Below are 21,021 nucleotides of genomic sequence, written 5' to 3' on the forward strand. Positions count from 1 at the left end.
ATGAGACCACTGCAAACTCAGTAAATTATTATTTATATTCCGTTTGATTAACCATATGTGTCGCTAATGCAATTTTAAACAACGACTAACTTAAAAGCAGAATTTCTATAATTTTCAATGTAATCTAAATGGTTACAGCAACTATCTTAATTTTTTCAGCAAAGGGTGATCAAAATAATAATTGCTCATGCTATTCTAACAGGTAGAAACAACATTATCTCACCTGGGTATGAATTTTAATCAAAATTGTTATTTTTTATGTTCTGAAATATTTGGTGAAGAAGGAAAATACAAAGTGAAGATGCAAACATGAAACAAAAAGAGTTTATATATTTGAGCCAGGACTATAAAAAGTCAATTTGCCTATTTACATATCCACGGGAAATGCTTGAACAGTGGCTTTAGAAGTAGGCTAGGTTAGCAGTTAAACATCATAATTAGATTCCAGAACAACACCACAAAAGTTTCACCAGTATTTTTGCTTTTATTAGCTTCTCTGTCTCGATTTTCTGCAGACTGTTGTGGTGATCATTGATGAGACAGATAAAAAGTACATTATAAGATGATGCTCGGTCATATATTGAAGTGTGCTAAAGGTCAAAATGATGTTATTTGTTTAGTGAACTTCATCTCTACTGCAGCGTTAAACAATTCCCTAATATTTTCAAGTTGCATCATCATTTTTGTACTGAAGTAGCAGGATTAATGGATAGTTGACAGAATTGCAGAAGAATGAGCCCAAAGACGTGTCATGTGGGCAGAGCTGCAATTGGAGGTGTACATCTGTAAATCTAGCCCTGGGAGGTGGGAACCAGGATTTCAGCCATTTAACCCCCGCTAGTATTTAGATGAGCACTTGAAACGTCATAGCATACAAGGCCACAGACCAAGTACTGGAAAATGGGATTAGGGTAGAGAGATGTTTGATGGCCAAAAGGCCACTTTGTGCTGTAAAATTCTATGGCTATTATTTGTGCCTGGCAATTTCCTACAGTTAGTGTGATACTGGTATAGAAGGAAGCGAACAACTGGCAATAAAATTGTTTTCTTAAAAAAAAACATTTTTTGGATTACTGAGGAAAAATGGTAGAAAAAAGTCCAACCCTTTGTTGGTAAAGGTAGCTCACCATCACCTTCTCAAGGATAATGAATGCTGGCCTTGCCAGGGGGACTCCCATCCCATGAAAGAATAAGCAAAAATGTGCATTTCTTTATGACCATCTGACAAATCAGTGAAACGAAACATCTACATTCACAAGGCACATTGTAATTAATCAATACCATCGTCCATTTTCATCAAATACTAAAGTAACTTACCTAAAACTGATAATTTTTAGGTTAATATTTCAAAATGCAATATTTATAACTTACAGCAGGGAAAAGATATGCACACAACATTAATCCAATTGAAATATTAATCAAACACCTGGAGCATTGTGTGCAGTTTTGGTGTCCTTATCTGAGGAAAGATGCTCTTGCTGCAGAGGGAGTGCAGCGAAGGTTTACCAAGCTGATTTCTGGAATGTCATATGACGAGAGACTAGGATTGTATTCATTGGAGTTTAGAAGAGAGAGAGGGGATCTCATAGAAACTTATAATATTCTAACAGGATTAGACGGGGTATATTCAGAAAGAATGTTCCTGATGCTGGGGATGTCCAGAACTAGGGGTCATAGTTTGAGGATAAGGGGTAAACCCTTTAAGACTGAGATGAGGAGAAATTTCTTCAGGCAGAGGCAGTTGCGTGATTTCAAGAAGGAATTAGATATAGCTTTTGGCTACAGGGATCAAGGGATATGGGTGGGGGGGGTGGGGGTGGGGGGGGGGGCAGGATCAGCCATGATCATAATGAATGGCGGAGCAGGCTCGATGGGCCAAATGGCCTACTTCTGCTTCTATTTTCTATGTATATATGTCTGATCTGATACCAAGCAGCTGAATATTTACTCAAGACCTAGTACCTGATGAACTGGTGAATTATAGTCAACTGGTGAATTAAGAAACTAAATTGTAGAATGGCTTGTGGATGTTGATACATGAACATTTAATTGAGACGAGCGTTTGAATTATTTCTCACCTCTTAGAAAGCCCGTCACATGCATTTTCCTATAAAGCTGCATGGGCATCCCCTCACTGAAAATGAGGTGAGGGAGAGAGAGAGAGAGAGAAGTAATAGCTTGGCCTTTTCACCCTTTTAAATAGGGAAACTTTATATTTTGCAATTCATTGTGGGCAGGTAAAGTGATAAAGGTTTTTTTAAATAGAAGGGTTGGATCAGTTGCACGGAAACCCGCAGTACTCACAAAGGATACATGCAGAAAACCTCCAACCTCAATCCACGGCTGGGTGCCGCTGCAATAAATGGAGTTTTGGCTGAGCGCCAAATTCTCCATTCTCATTGGCATTGGGGGGATTATGGAAGAGATCAGAGAAGGCCACCCATAATTGCAAACAGAATCATGATCTAAAGCCAATGTTTGAAGTTCTGAAATGCAAGGGTGGTTAAATTTTGTAAAAGTGATTACTTCTAAATGCTGCGCTTTACACAGTCAATGTAGCAGCAACATGCAGAAAGGATAAGTTTAGTTATAGATGAAGCTTTTCTCTTTGAAGTTGGCACTTCTGAAACTAAACGATTTATTGCAGAACTTGTCCTACATGCTCATCAGCTGAAAGTTTAGTTATAAACTGATTTCAGTAATTAGTTTATTTATCAATCCATTAAACCATTTAAAAAAAAACACTTCACCTGGTAGGTTGTTCATATTTGTTGCTTGGCTGTTCATGTTGTTTGCAGTTATTTTCCCATGAGCTGGAAGGCAGGGAGTCAACTGCTATTTCTGATGACTTTTCTTCCACCAGTAGGTCACGGAATGATTTTGGGGAGGAGAGGCCATTTAAAGGAGTTGCCCTATGTGAACATGTTTTGTAAAAGTTAGCAAATTTCTGACTAAAATAACTGATCAAACAAAAATGAAAAATATTACTTACGAGACGCTATATTGAAGTTTTTCATCCTGCACTCCTCATGACAGATTCACAAGAATACCAAATGTCAAAAGGGAATAAGTTACACTGCTTGAGAAGAGGGTACTGATTTGTTGGCAACTGAGAAGAACAAAGAACAGTACAGCACAGGAAACAGGCCCTTCGGCCCTCCAAGCCTGTGCCGCTCCATGGTCCAACTAGACCAATCGTTTGTATCCCTCCATTCCCAGGCTGCTCATGTGACTATCCAGGTAAGTCTTAAACGATGTCAGCGTGCCTGCCTCCACCACCCTACTTGGCAGCGCATTCCAGGCCCCCACCACCCTCTGTGTAAAAAACGTCCCTCTGATATCTGAGTTATACTTCGCCCCTCTCACCTTGAGCCCGTGACCCCTCGTGATCGTCACCTCCGACTTGGGAAAAAGCTTCCCACTGTTCACCCTATCTATACCCTTCATAATCTTGTACACCTCTATTAGATCTCCCCTCATTCTCCGTCTTTCCAGGGAGAACAACCCCAGTTTACCCAATCTCTCCTCATAGCTAAGACCCTCCATACCAGGCAACATCCTGGTAAACCTTCTCTGCACTCTCTCTAACGCCTCCACGTCCTTCTGGTAGTGCGCCGACCAGAACTGCACTCTGATTGGTAGGGATGTTGTCATGGAGAATGCTCCAGGGAACAGTTAACTGCCAAGCTTTTGTTTAAATTGAAACTAGACAAGTCAACTCTGATTAGTCAAGGTATTGCCACTGGGGAATGGCTGTCCCCTAAACAAGCTTTGATTAAGTTGAAAAGGGCGCAAAGCCTGCGCAGGTTATTTCTATTTGCAAAGGAAAGGGCCTCATTGTGTGAATATATGGACCTCCTAGCACACTGCGAGCTTCACTGATAATTTTAATTGGTTGCCAGTGCAATTCTTAGCATAATCAGCATTGTTAGCAAATTTTGTCCAACTGTGGAATCATATCTAATGTTAGACACTATGGACTCTATTTTACCAACAAGTTGCGCGCGTTTTCCGACGCGAAAACTTGGTAAAGTCAGGCATGAGGCGAGTAGCGCGATCCACGCCCGTTCCCCCTTTAGCAAGCAGCTAAAATGGCTGCGATCAGCATTTAAACTGACTTAATGGGCTGCACGCCCAAACTTACCTGCATTTCCCCCTTTACCACCACATTCATCCATCCAGATTCGGTGCAAAACAGTCATGGTCCAGAAAGGTCTGTTTTGGGCGCTTCAGCTTCTGAAGAGGTAATTTCAGAGCTTCCAGCGGCTCTCTGACTCAGAACGATGGTTGGGAAGGTGGGGAGGGAGGGAGGCAGGCCAGTTTGTTCTCTGGTTTGGGGGGGTGGGGGGGATGCGGTCAGATGGATGTCTGGTTGGGTGGGGGTTGGGAGGAAGGAAGCGAGTCAGATCATTCCCTGATTGGGGAGGGGGGGGGGGGGGGGGGCGGTGGAGAAGAGGTGCAGGCCAGATCGTTCCCTGGAAGGAGGGAGGTGAGCCAGATCATTCTCTTGTGGTGGGTGGGGGGTCCACTGCTACTCTGCGTGCGATTGGTGGGGAGGGGGGGCGTGTGTGTGGAGTGGGGCAGAGGCCATGATCGGTCTGGGTAGTGGGGGGACGGGTGTATAAGGGGGACAGTTATATTATGAGGGTGGAGTAATGTTTGTGGGGGCCAGGCTTTATCGGGCCCGGAAGCGATGTGGCAGGGGAGCGTTTTTCAAACTTTTTTTTTTACTGTGCATGCGCAGTTGGAGGCTCCGATCGGAGCTGCAGCATTTTGGGCGCGATAAGCCCCGTCCACAGGCTTCTGCAGCGTGATTCAGAATCACTGCTTTTTTTTCAGGCAGAGTGCATATGGGGGCGCCAGAGAACGGGTCTAAAAGTTGGATCTGAAACACTCTCAGCACTTGCATCAAAATGGTAAAATCGGGCCTTATGTTCTGAGTTTTGCAAATTCGGACTGGTTGAGTACGGTAACTTTGTTGCCTGTTGCAAAAAGCTTAAGGGACAAGCTGTTGGATTATGATCCCCAGTCACTGGAACATGCAGCCTACATACATGGCATCACACAGCACTGAAATTCATAGACCACATTACTGCCTACAACAAAAGTTTGAATATTGAATGGCAAATATCTTGTTAAATAATATAGGCAGAATGTCCTTTTATCTTGACAGCAGCACTCTGTTAGTGGAGAATACCATTTATGTTGTTCTTGCATAGCAGCAGTGTGAAACAGCCAGCTTCATTTGTTGCTCAAATTTTTGCGACACCTTACCTTTTCGGGTTAATCTGTGGTGTACTGGGCATTTTTCAGGACCAAAAATGATGGTCTTAGGCATAGTCATGAGTTTGCGCAATATTCAGCAGGCAGTGAGCTGATCAGGCTAGCTATTATCCCGCAGGATAGCTATGATGCTCCCTATTTCAACGTCAATCTTACATGGTGAGCAAATGGCTCAGGCCATATTTATGAAGTTGTTGATAAGGCCTATTGTATTGTACGTGGGACTGTAAGAATCCCAACACATATACTGACCAGTGAAAGCAAGTTTGCGGTAGATATAACAAGAAGCAGGTGTAGGCCATTCGGCCCTTCGAGCCTGCTCCGCCACTCATTTTGATCATGGCTGATCATCAAATTCAATATCCTGATTCCCTCTTCCCCCCCATATCCTTCGATCCTTTCAGCCCAAAGAGCTATTGAAATCAGATAATGTTTTGGTTTCAACTACATTCTGTGGTAATGAATTCCATCCATTCACCGGTCTCTGGGTGAAAAAATTTCTCCTCACCTCAGTTCTAAAAGATTTACCCTCAAACTATGACCCCCTAATTTTGGACTCCCCCACCACCGGGAACATTCTTTCTGAATTTCCCCTGTCTAACCCTGTGAGAATTTTATAACTTTCTATGAGATCCCCTCTCACTCTTCTAAACTCCAGTGAATATAACCTTAACGTACTTAATCTCTCCTCATGACTGACCTGCCATCCCAGGAATCAGCTTTGTAAACCTTCGCTGTACTCCCTCTATAGCAAGGAAATCCTTCTCAAATACTCCAGGTGTGGCCTCACCAATGCCCTATACAATTGCAGCAAAACATCCCTATCCCTATACTTAAATCCTCTCGCTATGAAGGCCAACATACCATTTGCCTTCTTTACTGCCTGCTGTACCTGCATGCTTACTTTCAGCGACTGATGCACAAGGACTCCAAGGTCTTGCTGAGTATTCACCTCTCTCAATTTACACCCATTCAAGTAATAATCTATCTTCCTGCTATTGCTACCAAAGTGGATAACCTCACATTTATCCACATTATACTGCATCTGCCATGCACATGCCCACACACATAACATTTCCAAATCACACTGAAGCATCTCTGCATCCTCCTCACAGCTCACCCTCCCACCTAACTTTGTATCATCTGCAAATTCAAGAGATAATACATTCAGTTCCCACTTCCAAATCATTAATATATAATGTGAACAGTTGGGGTCCTTGCACAGATTCCTGTCGTACCCAACTAGTCACTGACTGTCAATCAGAAAATGGCCCATTTATGCCAACTCTTTGCTTCCTATCTGCTAACCAGCTTTCTATCCATCTCAAGACATTACCTGCAATCCCATGTGCTTAACTTTACATAGTAGACTATTGTGTGTAATCTGTCTTGTCGAAAGCCTTCTGAAAGTCTAAATAAACCACATCCACTGGTTCTCCTTGGTCAATTCTACCAGTTACATCCTCAAAGAATTCCAATAGATTCGTCAAGCATGATTTCCCTTTTGTAAATCCGTGCTGACTTTGTCTGACTATACCACTGCCTTCCAAATGCTGAGTTATGAAATCCTTGATAATAGACAGTGGGAGAGATGATTTTTCAACTAGCACGTCAGAGAAGGGGAGCTCATTTGACTGCTCCATTTCAAAGGTGAATTTGAGCACAAGATGGAGACTATTAAAGTGTGTAAGGAAATTATTATATGCAGCTGCGGAGTCAAATATAACAAACATATGAGCTGGGTATTGAAATTATGCAAGGGGTAGTTTTGTGTTACAAAAAATGCAAAAGCCTATATTATTTAACAAGAATTGTCATCCAGTTTTCGAACTTCACTTCCCAGTGGGGTCTAGGCCAGAGATACTCCACAACTTGCAATGCTGACTCATAAAATGGCAAGTGTACTTAATGCAAGTGACATGCAAATGCAGCTGACAAGTACAGGAAAAAAATCATAAGAAAAGGCACCAAGGTCGAGTGCCTAAAGCATCAGAAAATATAGCAAACACGACTTAAAATCCATTTATTTTGCATATTTCAATTTGTTAAAGCTTGTGATCTTACCAAGCATTTCCTGTCTTTAATGGGGTTAATGATATAGTCAGATCAGATTTCACAGGCGTGCTGTCCAGTATGCTGTTTGTGCTCGGTTCCCTAGCTGTCATGGCAATCATCTTCCTCTGCTTCTGAGAAAGCTTTGCTCCATGGCACGCAGACTTATTCCCACTGTGAAAACATTGCATGGTTAAACAAGCAAACAATTTTAAAAATTCATTCATGGGATGCAGATGTCACTGGCTGGGTGAGCATTTATTGCGCACCCTGGGGATATTTAAGAGTTAACCACATTGAGTCATAGAGTTGAATCATATAATCCCTATAGTGCAGAAGGAGAATATTCGGTCCATCAAGTCTGCGCCTACTCTCTGACAGAGCGTCTTACCAGGCCCACCACCAACCTACAGCCATAACCCCATGCATTTACACTGCTAATCCGCCCCTAACCTACACATCTTGGGACACCAAGCGGCAATTTAGCATGGCCGAGCCTGCACATCTTTGGACTTTGGGAGGAAACCAGAGCACCCGGAAAAAACCCATGCAGAAATGGGGAGAGCATGGAAAGAGGTACTTTGCCACCTTGGTGTCCGTGCCAGCAATTCAGCACTTGGCCCGTGATCTTATATGCTATGGCATTTTAAGTGCTCATCTAAATGCTCCTTAAATGTTTTGAGGGTTCCCACCTCTACCACCCTTTCAGGCAGTGAATTCCAGATTCCAACCACCCTTTGGGCAAAAATGCTTTTCCTCACATCTCCTACAAAACCTCTGCCCCTTAACTTAAATCTATGCCCCCTGGTTATTGATCAGTCTGCTAAGGGGAAAAGTTCCTTTCCATCCACCCTATCTCTGCCCTCAATTTTATATACCTCGTTCAGGTCCCTCCTCAGCCTTCTCTGCTCCAAGGAAAACAATCCCTGCCTATCCAGTCTCTCTTGATAGCCGAAATGCTCCAGCCCAGGCAACATCCTGGTGAATCGCCTCTGCACCTTCTCTATTGCAACCACTTCCTTCCTATAGTGTGGTGACTAGAACTGCACACAGGACTCCAGGTGTAGCCTAATCAGCCTTTTATACAGCTCTATCATAACTTCACTGCTCTTGTATTCAATGCCTCAGTTAATAAAGTAAGAAGTCTCACAACACCAGGTTAAAGTCCAACAGGTTTATTTGGTAGCAAATACCATAAGCTTTCAGAGTGTGCTGCTCCTTCGTCAGATGGAGTGGTTATCTGTTCTCCAACAGTGCACAGACACAGAAATCAAGTTACAGAATACTAATTAGAATGCAAATCTCTACAGCCAGCTAGGTCTTAAAAGGTACAGATAATGTGGTTGGAGGGAACATTAAACACAGGTTAAAGAGATGTGTATTGTCTCCAGACAGAACAGCTGGTGAGATTATGCAAGACCAGGGGCAAGCTGTGGTGATAATGTGACATAAATGACATAAATGTGACATTAATAAAGGCAGGTATCCCATATGCCTTCATAACCACCTTATCTACCTGTCCTGTTGTCTTTAGAGTCCTATGGACATGTACACATGCTGTGGATCTGGAGTCATTTTTAGGCCAGATCCGGTAAAGATGACATTTCCTTCTCTAAAAGACATTAGTGAACTAGACAGGTTATTACGATATATGAAGATTATTATTTGACTTTTAATTCCAGATTTTTTATTGAATTCATATTTCACGATCTGCTATGGTGGGATTCGAACCAGGGTCCTCAGAGCATTACCCATGGTCTCTGGATTACTCGTCTAGTGACAATACCACTGGATCGTCGCCTCCTCTGTTTTTTTGCAGTGTTACCATGGGAGTTTAAAAAATGCAAATTTTAGATAGAATATCTGCAGTAATTAGCAGACAACCCGACATATTACCTAGAAATAAAATTGTCTTGCAATTTAACCATAGTGTAGAATATAATAAAACTAGTAATGTTCATCTGCTGTAAAGAGGTTTACAAATATCTAGAAACTGAGCTGCAATGTTTAATATTAGAAAGGTTAGAATATTTTTATAAGGTTTTCATTCCTACTCGATAGCTAAGTTTTCATCTAAATGGTGATAGTCTTCACAGACCTGTAGCAGCCATGCTAAAACAGAGCCAATTTAGAAGAAGGGAACCACTAGGTCAGTGTTTCTAATCCTTGATGCCAAATTATTCCTGTGTAATAAGCAAATTCAAATGGTAATGTTTGGTAGACACACAAGAAATAATCCAAGTAGCTGTAAATCAATGTTGACAAAGGGATACCGAGTATGTGGCAACAGAATGATTGGAACAGTCTTTCCTTGATCCCGTGGATTTCTATCATCCAGATGAAAGTATTGAAGATAATGCTCCTGCAGCCTTTTTGCTATTAGCTTCATCACTGAACTACCTAGGGTTCTGTAACCACCGTTAAAATAAGCCTCGATTTCCTGAATTCCTCTGTTTGAACATAGAGATTTAGCAGTAACCACAGCAGGGACCCATGATACCTATCTGATTGATGTGGAGACAGGTAAAATGAAAGAAGAACAATTTCCTGAGTAAATCGAAACTCTGAAAGCTCCCAACCCTATCATCCCAGCAGTCCCAAAGCCAGCAGTTTATAAAAGCTACTTAAATGGTGTTCTATTCAAATGATTGCTCTGTACCACAACCAAAAGCACTCAGCATTTTTCCTACTGGTGATAAACTTTACACACTGATTACCTTTCATTGATGAGCATGTTGTAGAAAGTGCATTCATATGAATGTGGAGGAGGAGAGGGCAATGCAGAAACTCCTGTGCCCCTGTCTCTCAATACTTTCAGGCCATGGTTTTCTAAGCTTGTTTGTAACATGTAATACAGTATTGCAAACAAGTTGTGTGATGTACTGAACCAAATCTGCAACATTCATTAGGCTATTATGCCATGCACCTGCTCCAGGCTCAGCCTACTAAAACCTCTGCCTTTTTGAACCACAGTTTCCTACTTATATGTTACAATTTTAAGGCTGTTCCCCATGAGCAGAGTGGTAAATTCTAGAGTCTTATCACTGTCCAGAAACGGAATGGGACTAGACATGTGCAGTGGACAATGGGGAACATATGGATGTGGTGTATCTGGATTTCCAGAAGGCATTTGACAAGGTGCCGCACCAAAGACTGCTACATAAGATAAAGGTGCACAGTGTTACGGGTAATGTATTAGCATGGATAGAGGATTGGTTAACTAACAGAAAGCAAAGAGTGGGGGTAAATGGGTGTTTTTCTGGTTGGCGATCAGTGACTAGTGGTGTGCCTCAGGGATCAGTGTTGGGACTGCAATTGTTTACGATTTACATAGATGATTTGGAATTGGGGACCAAGTGTAGTGTGTCAAAATTCGCAGATGACACTAAGATGGGTGGAAGAGCAAAGTGTGCAGAGGACGCTGAAAGTCTGCAAAGGGATATAGATAATCTAAGTGAGTGGGTGAGGGTCTGGCAGATGGAGTACAATGTTGGTAAATGGGAGGTCATCCATTTTGGTAGAAATAACAGCAAAATGGACTATTATTTAAATAGTAAAAAATTGCAGCATGCTGCTGTGCAGAGGGACCTGGGTGTCCTCGTGCAGGAATCTCAAGGAGTTGGTTTGCAGGTGCAGCAGGTAATTAAGAAGACAAATGGAATTTGCTAGAGGGATGGAGTTTAAAAACAGCGAGATTATTTTGCAGCTGTATAAGGTGCTGGTGAGGCCACACCTGGAGTACTCTGTACAGTTTTGGTCTCCTTACTTGAGAAAGGATATACTGGCACTGGAGGAGGTGCAGAGGAGATTCACTAAGTTGATTCCGGAGTTGAGAGGGTTGGCTTATGAGGAAAGACTGAGTCGACTGGGGCTATACTCATTGGAATTCAGAAGAATGAGGGGAGATCTTATAGAAACATGTAAGATTATGAAGGGAATAGATAAGATAGAAGCAGGGAAGTTGTTTCTACTGGCAGGTGAAACTAGAGCTAGGGGGCATAGCCTCAAAATAAGGGGAAGCAGGTTTAGGACTGAGTTGAGGAGGAACTTCTTCACACAAAGGGTTGTGAATCTGTGGAATTCCCTGCCCAGTGAAGCAGTTGAGGCCACCTCATTGAATGTTCTTAAGGCAAGGATAGATACATTTTTGAACAGTAAAGGAATTAAGGGCTATGGTGAGCGGGCGGGTAAGTGGAGCTGAGTCCACGAAAAGATCAGCCATGATCTTATTGAATGGCGGAGCAGGCTCGAGGGGCCAGATGGCCTACTCCTGCTCCTAGTTCTTATGTTCTTATTAGCCATATACACACAGACTACAACAGCACATTAGAGGCTGGGAATTCTGAAGTGTGCAATTCGCCACGTGACTCCCCAAAGCCTATCTATCATCTACACTGCACTATCTTGTATTGTGATGAGTGTAGCTCCAACAACACTCAAGAAGCTTGAAAGGAGCCAGGACAAAGCAGCACACTTGAGCAGCACCTCAAGTTCCACCTTAAACATTCACTCTATCCATTATTAACGTATCGTGGCAGCAGTGTGTATTACATACAAGATGCATTGTAGGAACTCACCAAGGCTCTTTTGACAGTATCTTTCAAACTAGAGACCTGTACCACCCTGAAGCAACAAGAACAGCAGATGTGGGAACACAACCATCTGCAAGTTCCTCTCCAAGAAACACACCATCCTGACCTAGAAGTATATTACTATTTCCTGACTGCTCCGGGATCAAAATCTTGGAATTCTCTTCTCAACACTGTTGGTGTACCTGGACCAAGGTGGTGGTTCAACACCACCTCGTCAAGGGCCAATACGAATGGACAAATAAATGCTGGCCTTGCCAGCGGTGCACACTTTCCATGAAAGAATAAAACAATTTTTAATCAGCTCATTCCGGCTTTTAAGACACAGATCAATTAAGACACAGTAAAACAGCAATAAACACAAAACAACGACATTAGTCCTTTCTATAAATAGATAGATGTAATGCTAGATTTATAGTAGTTGGAGAATGGAGAAAGTAGGAGCAGACAGCCTTTAAAAAGGAGGCAAGGAGAATTTTAAAAAGGTCCTGGGCCTTATGCTGAGACAGAAGTTACTTGTGCTACAGTCCCAGTGACATATGCAAATTCTACAGGTTTGCTTACACATGCTTTTTCCACAAAATAAATCTCGTTTCTACAGTGTGTAAAAGATGCAAGAATAAAGAAATAAAACATCAAGAACTTTGTTCTGATTATTTTTGACAAGAGTAAAACTTACACTCACCTTGCATTAGTCTTTGGTGTAATAACACATTTTTGCATATTTTCTTCCATTTCCATGATAGCGCGTAGGCCAACAGTGGGAGGACTCACAGGACTAAATAAGAAGAAATTACTTTAGGAAGTGCAGGAGAATTCTGTGATCAGATTTGAACTGTTCATTTGCTGCAATGACTGAGACAATGATGCACATTATACGGGATAAATTTTAAGTTGGTCTCAAATGTTGCAACTAATTGGAAATGATGATATGAGTAGGAGTGGGAACAGAAATGAACTCAAGGCACAAAGGTTCAGCAAAAAGATCACATGTATGAAAAGGAACAGTCAAGATTAGCAGCAGCAAGGGAAAGTGAGAGCGACAGGCAGCGCGCCAGGAGAGGGAGGGAGGGAGCGACAGGCGGCGCGCCAGGAGAGGGAGGGAGGGAGCGACAGGCGGCGCGCCAGGAGAGGGAGGGAGGGAGCGACAGGCGGCGCGCCAGGAGAGGGAGGGAGCGACAGGCTGCGCGCCAGGGGAAAGGAGGGAAGGAGGGAGCGACAGGCGGCGCGCCAGGAGAGGGAGGGAGGGAGCGACAGGCAGCGCGCCGGGGCAGGGAGGGAGCGACAGGCAGCGCGCCAGGGCAGGGAGGGAGCGACAGGCAGCGCGCCAGGGCAGGGAGGGAGCGACAGGCAGCGCGCCAGGGCAGGGAGGGAGCGACAGGCAGCGCGCCAGGGCAGGGAGGGAGCGACAGGCAGCGCGCCAGGGCAGGGAGGGAGCGACAGGCAGCGCGCCAGGGCAGGGAGGGAGCGACAGGCAGCGCTCCAGGGCAGGGAGGGAGCGACAGGCAGCGCGCCAGGGCAGGGAGGGAGCGACAGGCAGCGCGCCAGGGCAGGGAGGGAGCGACAGGCAGCGCGCCAGGGCAGGGAGGGAGCGACAGGCAGCGCGCCAGGGCAGGGAGGGAGCGACAGGCAGCGCGCCAGGGCAGGGAGGGAGCGACAGGCAGCGCGCCAGGGCAGGGAGGGAGCGACAGGCAGCGCGCCAGGGCAGGGAGGGAGCGACAGGCAGCGCGCCAGGGCAGGGAGGGAGCGACAGGCAGCGCGCCAGGGCAGGGAGGGAGCGACAGGCAGCGCGCCAGGGCAGGGAGGGAGCGACAGGCAGCGCGCCAGGGCAGGGAGGGAGCGACAGGCAGCGCGCCAGGGCAGGGAGGGAGCGACAGGCAGCGCGCCAGGGCAGGGAGGGAGCGACAGGCAGCGCGCCAGGGCAGGGAGGGAGCGACAGGCAGCGCGCCAGGGCAGGGAGGGAGCGACAGGCAGCGCGCCAGGGCAGGGAGGGAGCGACAGGCAGCGCGCCAGGGCAGGGAGGGAGCGACAGGCAGCGCGCCAGGGCAGGGAGGGAGCGACAGGCAGCGCGCCAGGGCAGGGAGGGAGCGACAGGCAGCGCGCCAGGGCAGGGAGGGAGCGACAGGCAGCGCGCCAGGGCAGGGAGGGAGCGACAGGCAGCGCGCCAGGGCAGGGAGGGAGCGACAGGCAGCGCGCCAGGGCAGGGAGGGAGCGACAGGCAGCGCGCCAGGGCAGGGAGGGAGCGACAGGCAGCGCGCCAGGGCAGGGAGGGAGCGACAGGCAGCGCGCCAGGGCAGGGAGGGAGCGACAGGCAGCGCGCCAGGGCAGGGAGGGAGCGACAGGCAGCGCGCCAGGGCAGGGAGGGAGCGACAGGCAGCGCGCCAGGGCAGGGAGGGAGCGACAGGCAGCGCGCCAGGGCAGGGAGGGAGCGACAGGCAGCGCGCCAGGGCAGGGAGGGAGCGACAGGCAGCGCGCCAGGGCAGGGAGGGAGCGACAGGCAGCGCGCCAGGGCAGGGAGGGAGCGACAGGCAGCGCGCCAGGGCAGGGAGGGAGCGACAGGCAGCGCGCCAGGGCAGGGAGGGAGCGACAGGCAGCGCGCCAGGGCAGGGAGGGAGCGACAGGCAGCGCGCCAGGGCAGGGAGGGAGCGACAGGCAGCGCGCCAGGGCAGGGAGGGAGCGACAGGCAGCGCGCCAGGGCAGGGAGGGAGCGACAGGCAGCGCGCCAGGGCAGGGAGGGAGCGACAGGCAGCGCGCCAGGGCAGGGAGGGAGCGACAGGCAGCGCGCCAGGGCAGGGAGGGAGCGACAGGCAGCGCGCCAGGGCAGGGAGGGAGCGACAGGCAGCGCGCCAGGGCAGGGAGGGAGCGACAGGCAGCGCGCCAGGGCAGGGAGGGAGCGACAGGCAGCGCGCCAGGGCAGGGAGGGAGCGACAGGCAGCGCGCCAGGGCAGGGAGGGAGCGACAGGCAGCGCGCCAGGGCAGGGAGGGAGCGACAGGCAGCGCGCCAGGGCAGGGAGGGAGCGACAGGCAGCGCGCCAGGGCAGGGAGGGAGCGACAGGCAGCGCGCCAGGGCAGGGAGGGAGCGACAGGCAGCGCGCCAGGGCAGGGAGGGAGCGACAGGCAGCGCGCCAGGGCAGGGAGGGAGCGACAGGCAGCGCGCCAGGGCAGGGAGGGAGCGACAGGCAGCGCGCCAGGGCAGGGAGGGAGCGACAGGCAGCGCGCCAGGGCAGGGAGGGAGCGACAGGCAGCGCGCCAGGGCAGGGAGGGAGCGACAGGCAGCGCGCCAGGGCAGGGAGGGAGCGACAGGCAGCGCGCCAGGGCAGGGAGGGAGCGACAGGCAGCGCGCCAGGGCAGGGAGGGAGCGACAGGCAGCGCGCCAGGGCAGGGAGGGAGCGACAGGCAGCGCGCCAGGGCAGGGAGGGAGCGACAGGCAGCGCGCCAGGGCAGGGAGGGAGCGACAGGCAGCGCGCCAGGGCAGGGAGGGAGCGACAGGCAGCGCGCCAGGGCAGGGAGGGAGCGACAGGCAGCGCGCCAGGGCAGGGAGGGAGCGACAGGCAGCGCGCCAGGGCAGGGAGGGAGCGACAGGCAGCGCGCCAGGGCAGGGAGGGAGCGACAGGCAGCGCGCCAGGGCAGGGAGGGAGCGACAGGCAGCGCGCCAGGGCAGGGAGGGAGCGACAGGCAGCGCGCCAGGGCAGGGAGGGAGCGACAGGCAGCGCGCCAGGGCAGGGAGGGAGCGACAGGCAGCGCGCCAGGGCAGGGAGGGAGCGACAGGCAGCGCGCCAGGGCAGGGAGGGAGCGACAGGCAGCGCGCCAGGGCAGGGAGGGAGCGACAGGCAGCGCGCCAGGGCAGGGAGGGAGCGACAGGCAGCGCGCCAGGGCAGGGAGGGAGCGACAGGCAGCGCGCCAGGGCAGGGAGGGAGCGACAGGCAGCGCGCCAGGGCAGGGAGGGAGCGACAGGCAGCGCGCCAGGGCAGGGAGGGAGCGACAGGCAGCGCGCCAGGGCAGGGAGGGAGCGACAGGCAGCGCGCCAGGGCTGGGAGGGAGCGACAGGCAGCGCGCCAGGGCAGGGAGGGAGCGACAGGCAGCGCGCCAGGGCAGGGAAGGAGCGACAGGCAGCGCGCCAGGGCAGGGAGGGAGCCACAGGCAGCGCGCCAGGGCAGGGAGGGAGCGACAGGCAGCGCGCCGGGGCAGGGAGGGAGCGACAGGCAGCGCGCCGGGGCAGGGAGGGAGCGACAGGCAGCACGCCAGGGCAGGGAGGGAGCGACAGGCAGCGCGCCGGGGCAGGGAGGGAGCGACAGGCAGCGCGCCGGGGCAGGGAGGGAGCGACAGGCAGCGCGCCAGGGCTGGGAGGGAGCGACAGGCAGCGGGCCAGGGCAGGGAGGGAGCGACAGGCAGCGCACCAGGGCAGGGAGGGAGCGACAGGCAGCGCGCCGGGGCAGGGAGGGAGCGACAGGCAGCGCGCCAGGGCAGGGAGGGAGCGACAGGCAGCGCACCAGGGCAGGGAGGGAGCGACAGGCAGCGCACCAGGGCAGGGAGGGAGCGACAGGCAGCGCACCAGGGCAGGGAGGGAGCGACAGGCAGCGCACCAGGGCAGGGAGGGAGCGACAGGCAGCGCGCCGGGGCAGGGAGGGAGCGACAGGCAGCGCGCCGGGGCAGGGAGGGAGCGACAGGCAGCGCTCCAGGGCAGGGAGGGAGCGACAGGCAGCGCGCCAGGGCAGGGAGGGAGCGACAGGCAGCGCGCGCCAGGGCAGGGAGGGAGCGACAGGCAGCGCGCCAGGGCAGGGAGGGAGCGACAGGCAGCGCGCCAGGGCAGGGAGGGAGCGACAGGCAGCGCGCCAGGGCAGGGAGGGAGCGACAGGCAGCGCGCCAGGGCAGGGAGGGAGCGACAGGCAGCGCGCCAGGGCAGGGAGGGAGCGACAGGCAGCGCGCCGGGGCAGGGAGGGAGCGACAGGCAGCGCGCCAGGGCAGGGAGGGAGCGACAGGCAGCGCGCCAGGGCAGGGAGGGAGCGACAGGCAGCGCGCCGGGGCAGGGAGGGAGCGACAGGCAGCGCGCCAGGGCAGGGAGGGAGCGACAGGCAGCGCACCAGGGCAGGGAGGGAGCGACAGGCAGCGCACCAGGGCAGGGAGGGAGCGACAGGCAGCGCACCAGGGCAGGGAGGGAGCGACAGGCAGCGCGCCGGGGCAGGGAGTGAGCGACAGGCAGCGCGCCAGGGCAGGGAGGGAGCGACAGGCAGCGCGCCAGGGCAGGGAGGGAGCGACAGGCAGCGCGCCAGGGCAGGGAGGGAGCGACAGGCAGCGCGCCAGGGCAGGGAGGGAGCGACAGGCAGCGCGCCAGGGCAGGGAGGGAGCAACAGGCAGCGCGCCAGGGCAGGGAGGGAGCGACAGGCAGCGCGCCAGGGCAGGGAGGGAGCGACAGGCAGCGTGCCAGGGCAGGGAGGGAGCGACAGGCAGCGCGCCAGGGGAGGGAGGGAGCGACAGGCAGTGTGCCAGGGGAGGGAGGGAGCAACAGGCAGTGTGCCAGGGGAGGGAGGGAGGGAGCGACAGGCAATGTGCCAGGGGAGGGAGGGAGCGACATGCTTTCCTGATGTCTGCATACTGTTGTGGTAGTCAGCACCAGGTCAGAGAAAGCACTTAGAGAGTTCAGAACAATATGTTGCCTTAAAAACTAGTGGGACGAAAAAGTCCACAGCCCTTTTCCTTTACAGGAGTGAATAAAGGAAAAATGGGAAACTTATTCAAGATGTCGAGAACTCAATACTGCAGAAAACCTAACAGATTATACTGGCAAGGATGAAATTAAAAGGAATTTAGAAAATCCCTCGATCATGAAAAAACATTGGCAAGTATCATCAGGGAAAACTTAAGATGATTCATAAATATATAAAGAGCAATCAGGAAGAAGTGTGAAATATTAGATGAAATGAATATACTGAGATAGAAGATATTATGGGTTTAACATCGTAGAAATGGGATATATCCTCAAGCCAGGATGAAATGTATCCTCAGCTGTTAAGGAAAGCCAGAGAAGAAATAGAAGAAAGGTTCTGATGATAATTTTCTAATGCTCTCCAGCTACAGGTGTGATGCTTGAGGAATGGAGGACAAATAACATCACTTAGAAAGGGAGAAATGGATAGACTGAGTAATTACTAGCCAATCAGCCTAAATTTGGTTGTAGAAAAATTATTTGAAAAAATTATGAGTGGCAGGATAAAACTTCATTTAAAAAAGGCACAGATTAATCAAAGGCAGTCAGCATGGATTTGTTGAGGAGAGGTTTTGTTTGACTACTGTGATTGAGCTGGTAATGAGGGCCGATGAGGGTATTGATAAGTTTCCAGGTGGCAGACGAATCACAAAAGTAAAATAATCTAAACAAAGTGGCAAATTGGATCCAAATTTGGCTCAGAGGCAGGAAGAAAATGGTCAGTGTTTTTGTGACCTGATGACTGTTTGAAGTGGGGTTCCGCAGGGTTCAGTACTAGGTCCCTTGCTTTTTGTGGAATACATCAATCATGTGGACTTAAATGTAATATGCATGGTTAAGAAGTTTGCAGATGATACAAAAATTGACCGTGTGGTTAATAATGAAGCAAAATGCAGGAAGATATCAATGGACTAATCAGGTAGTCACAACAATGGAGTTCAACCCAGAGGAGTATGAGGTAATATATTTGGGAAAGGCTATAAAGGTGTGGGAATATGCAATAATATATGGTAGTATAATACACTATAAATGGTGGCATACTGGGAAGTGTAAAGGAACAGAGGGCTGTGGGAGTTCATGTCCATAGATCCCTGAAGATGGCTAGACAGGTAGATAAAGTGGTCAAGTAGATAATACAGGATACTTGGCTTTATTAGACAACATACAGAATAGAAGAGCAGGGATGTTATGCTGGAACTGTATAAAACACTAGTTAAGGTCAAGTTGGAGTACTGTGTGCAGTTCTGGTCATTGCATTATAGGAAAGATGCGATTACACTCAAGAGGGTAATTTAGAGAAAATTTAACAGAATGCCGCCGGAACTGGAGAACTTTAGCAAAGAGGAAAAGATGGATAGATTCGGGTTATTTTCTTCGGAACAGAGGAAGCTGATGGGAGATATAATTGAAGTATTTAAAATTATGAGAGGCCTAGATAGTATGACTCGGGGTGGAGTGGTTGAGGGGTTCATAGCACAATGACATAGATTTACAGCACGATGGAACAAGTTTAGTGAGGAATCAGGAGGAATTCTTTTCACCAATAGGCTGGTGGAAATCCAGAGCTCACTGTTCAAAAGAGTGGGAAAGGTAGAAACTCTCAGAAAATAAAAAGTACTTGGAGAAGAACGAAAGTGCCACACCTCCAAGAGTAAAGACTAAGAGCAGGAAATTGGGACCAGTCATGTTGGCTATTTGATGGCCTGCAGACACGATGGGCCAAAAGGCTTCCTTCTGTGCTCCTAAATTTCTATGATTCTATTATAGATTATGGAGATAAAAATCACTGTATCCAGAGTTTTTCAACTTTAATGTGAAGAAAATGCCAAATTAATTTAAGATATCAACCATTCATTGATTTCTAACAAAGCTATCCTCTCCCAGGAGGATGCTTCCTGAACCAGGGGACATAGTTCAAGAATGAGAGGTCTCCTTTTGGCAATAGAGGTGAAGAGATATTTTTTTCTCAGAGGGTCATTAGTCTGTGGAATTTTCTTCCCCAGAAAGCAGCGGAGGATTAGATCATTGAATTTACTCAAGGCAGAGCTGGATAGATTTTTGATAGACAAAGCAATCATGGGTTAAGGGCAGACCGGAAAGTAGAATTGAGAGCACAAGGAGATCAGCCATGACATTATTGAATGACAGAGCAAGCTCGAAGCGGCAATGGCCTACTACTACTTCTAAGTCCTATATTCCTAAAAAAAAACTCTCCTTAAAATCTACTCTTTTGACTGAATTTCAGCCATCTCTTCTTTGGCTCAATAGTCATCCCCCCCCCCCCCCCAAATTATCCCTCGATAGAGCTTTAGCATGTTTTTCTACATTGAAGATGCCTTATAAATGCAAACTGCTGGTGTTCAAGGCCATTTTATTTAACCAATGCGTTTATAACAGGTATTACCTTGAAACATGTTGGACAGAACTAAACTATACTAACGTCTTATCATGCATTGGCTAAATGTATAATATCTTTGATATACAGACATGCAACCTATATATTCATATCGATACATTACTAGAAAATAAGCTTTCTAAATGAAAATGAGAGAGATTTATACCTGAAAGAACTGGTCATCCAGCCAGTAGCCTTTCCAGAGTTGGATCTTGGAATGGGTTTTGGGTTAGACGCTCTCTTGGAAGTCAATATCTTTTCATTCACTTTTGCCTCTTCAGTTGGAGTTTTCATCTCAGAAAGATGGGCTCTTTCATCAATCTAAAACATGAAACAATTATGCATAAAATTCTGCAACGATTCTTTAAACTCTTGCAATCACTGATCAACTTGGTCATTAGATTCTCATTATTAAAGGACCACAGGCAATTACATAGGATAATGGATAGCTGTTAGTCCATTTCAAGGCAGTGAATCAAATTGATGGGTTCTGACAATGTCAGATGACAAGGATAAAAGCTTCAGACTTCTCACCTTGGACATCCTTCACCTAGACAGCCAGAGAGTTCTCCACTTCTTCCTAGAATGGAGGCCTGACCAATCCTCATCCCACCATCTTGCTCCTGTTGCTCACACTTGTTCTCATGCTGAACAACTTCTCCTTTGACTTTCAAATCAAATAAAACATGTTGCTATGGGTATACACATGGGTCCTTGTTACGCCTCTCTTTTTGTGGGTTATGTGGACTATTCCTTATTCCAGATCTACTCGGCCCCCCTCCCTCACATCTTTCAGATATATTGTCAGTGCCATTCCTGCTCTAACCATGAATGGGAAAATTTCATCGACTTCGTTGATGGAATAAAAGGTGTTATATACTATCAAGCAACAGTTACTCACCAAGAACCTGCTCAACAATACTCAATTTGAGTTACCACCAGGACCACTGACTCTAGACTGCATTACAGCCAAACATGGACACTAAAGCTAATTCCAG

The 21,021-nt window shown here is 49.1% G+C and overlaps 1 protein-coding gene across 2 annotated transcripts in view; it reads right to left on the reverse strand.

Annotated features, from left to right (window-relative positions):
• The window catches only part of ibtk (inhibitor of Bruton agammaglobulinemia tyrosine kinase), a 126,281-nt gene that overhangs the window by 5,972 nt on the left and 99,288 nt on the right, over positions 1–21,021 (reverse strand). For both annotated transcript variants that reach the window (XM_078212465.1, XM_078212466.1), the window contains 4 exons: positions 20,190–20,344; positions 12,610–12,702; positions 7,348–7,509; positions 2,751–2,912 (listed from right to left, as the gene is read on the reverse strand). In XM_078212465.1, the coding sequence (XP_078068591.1) occupies positions 2,751–2,912; positions 7,348–7,509; positions 12,610–12,702; positions 20,190–20,344 (572 nt within the window). The remainder of the gene's footprint in view (positions 1–2,750; positions 2,913–7,347; positions 7,510–12,609; positions 12,703–20,189; positions 20,345–21,021) is intronic.

Source organism: Mustelus asterias, chromosome 5 (genome assembly GCF_964213995.1).
Source record: "Mustelus asterias chromosome 5, sMusAst1.hap1.1, whole genome shotgun sequence".
NCBI classification, from domain to species: domain Eukaryota; kingdom Metazoa; phylum Chordata; class Chondrichthyes; order Carcharhiniformes; family Triakidae; genus Mustelus; species Mustelus asterias.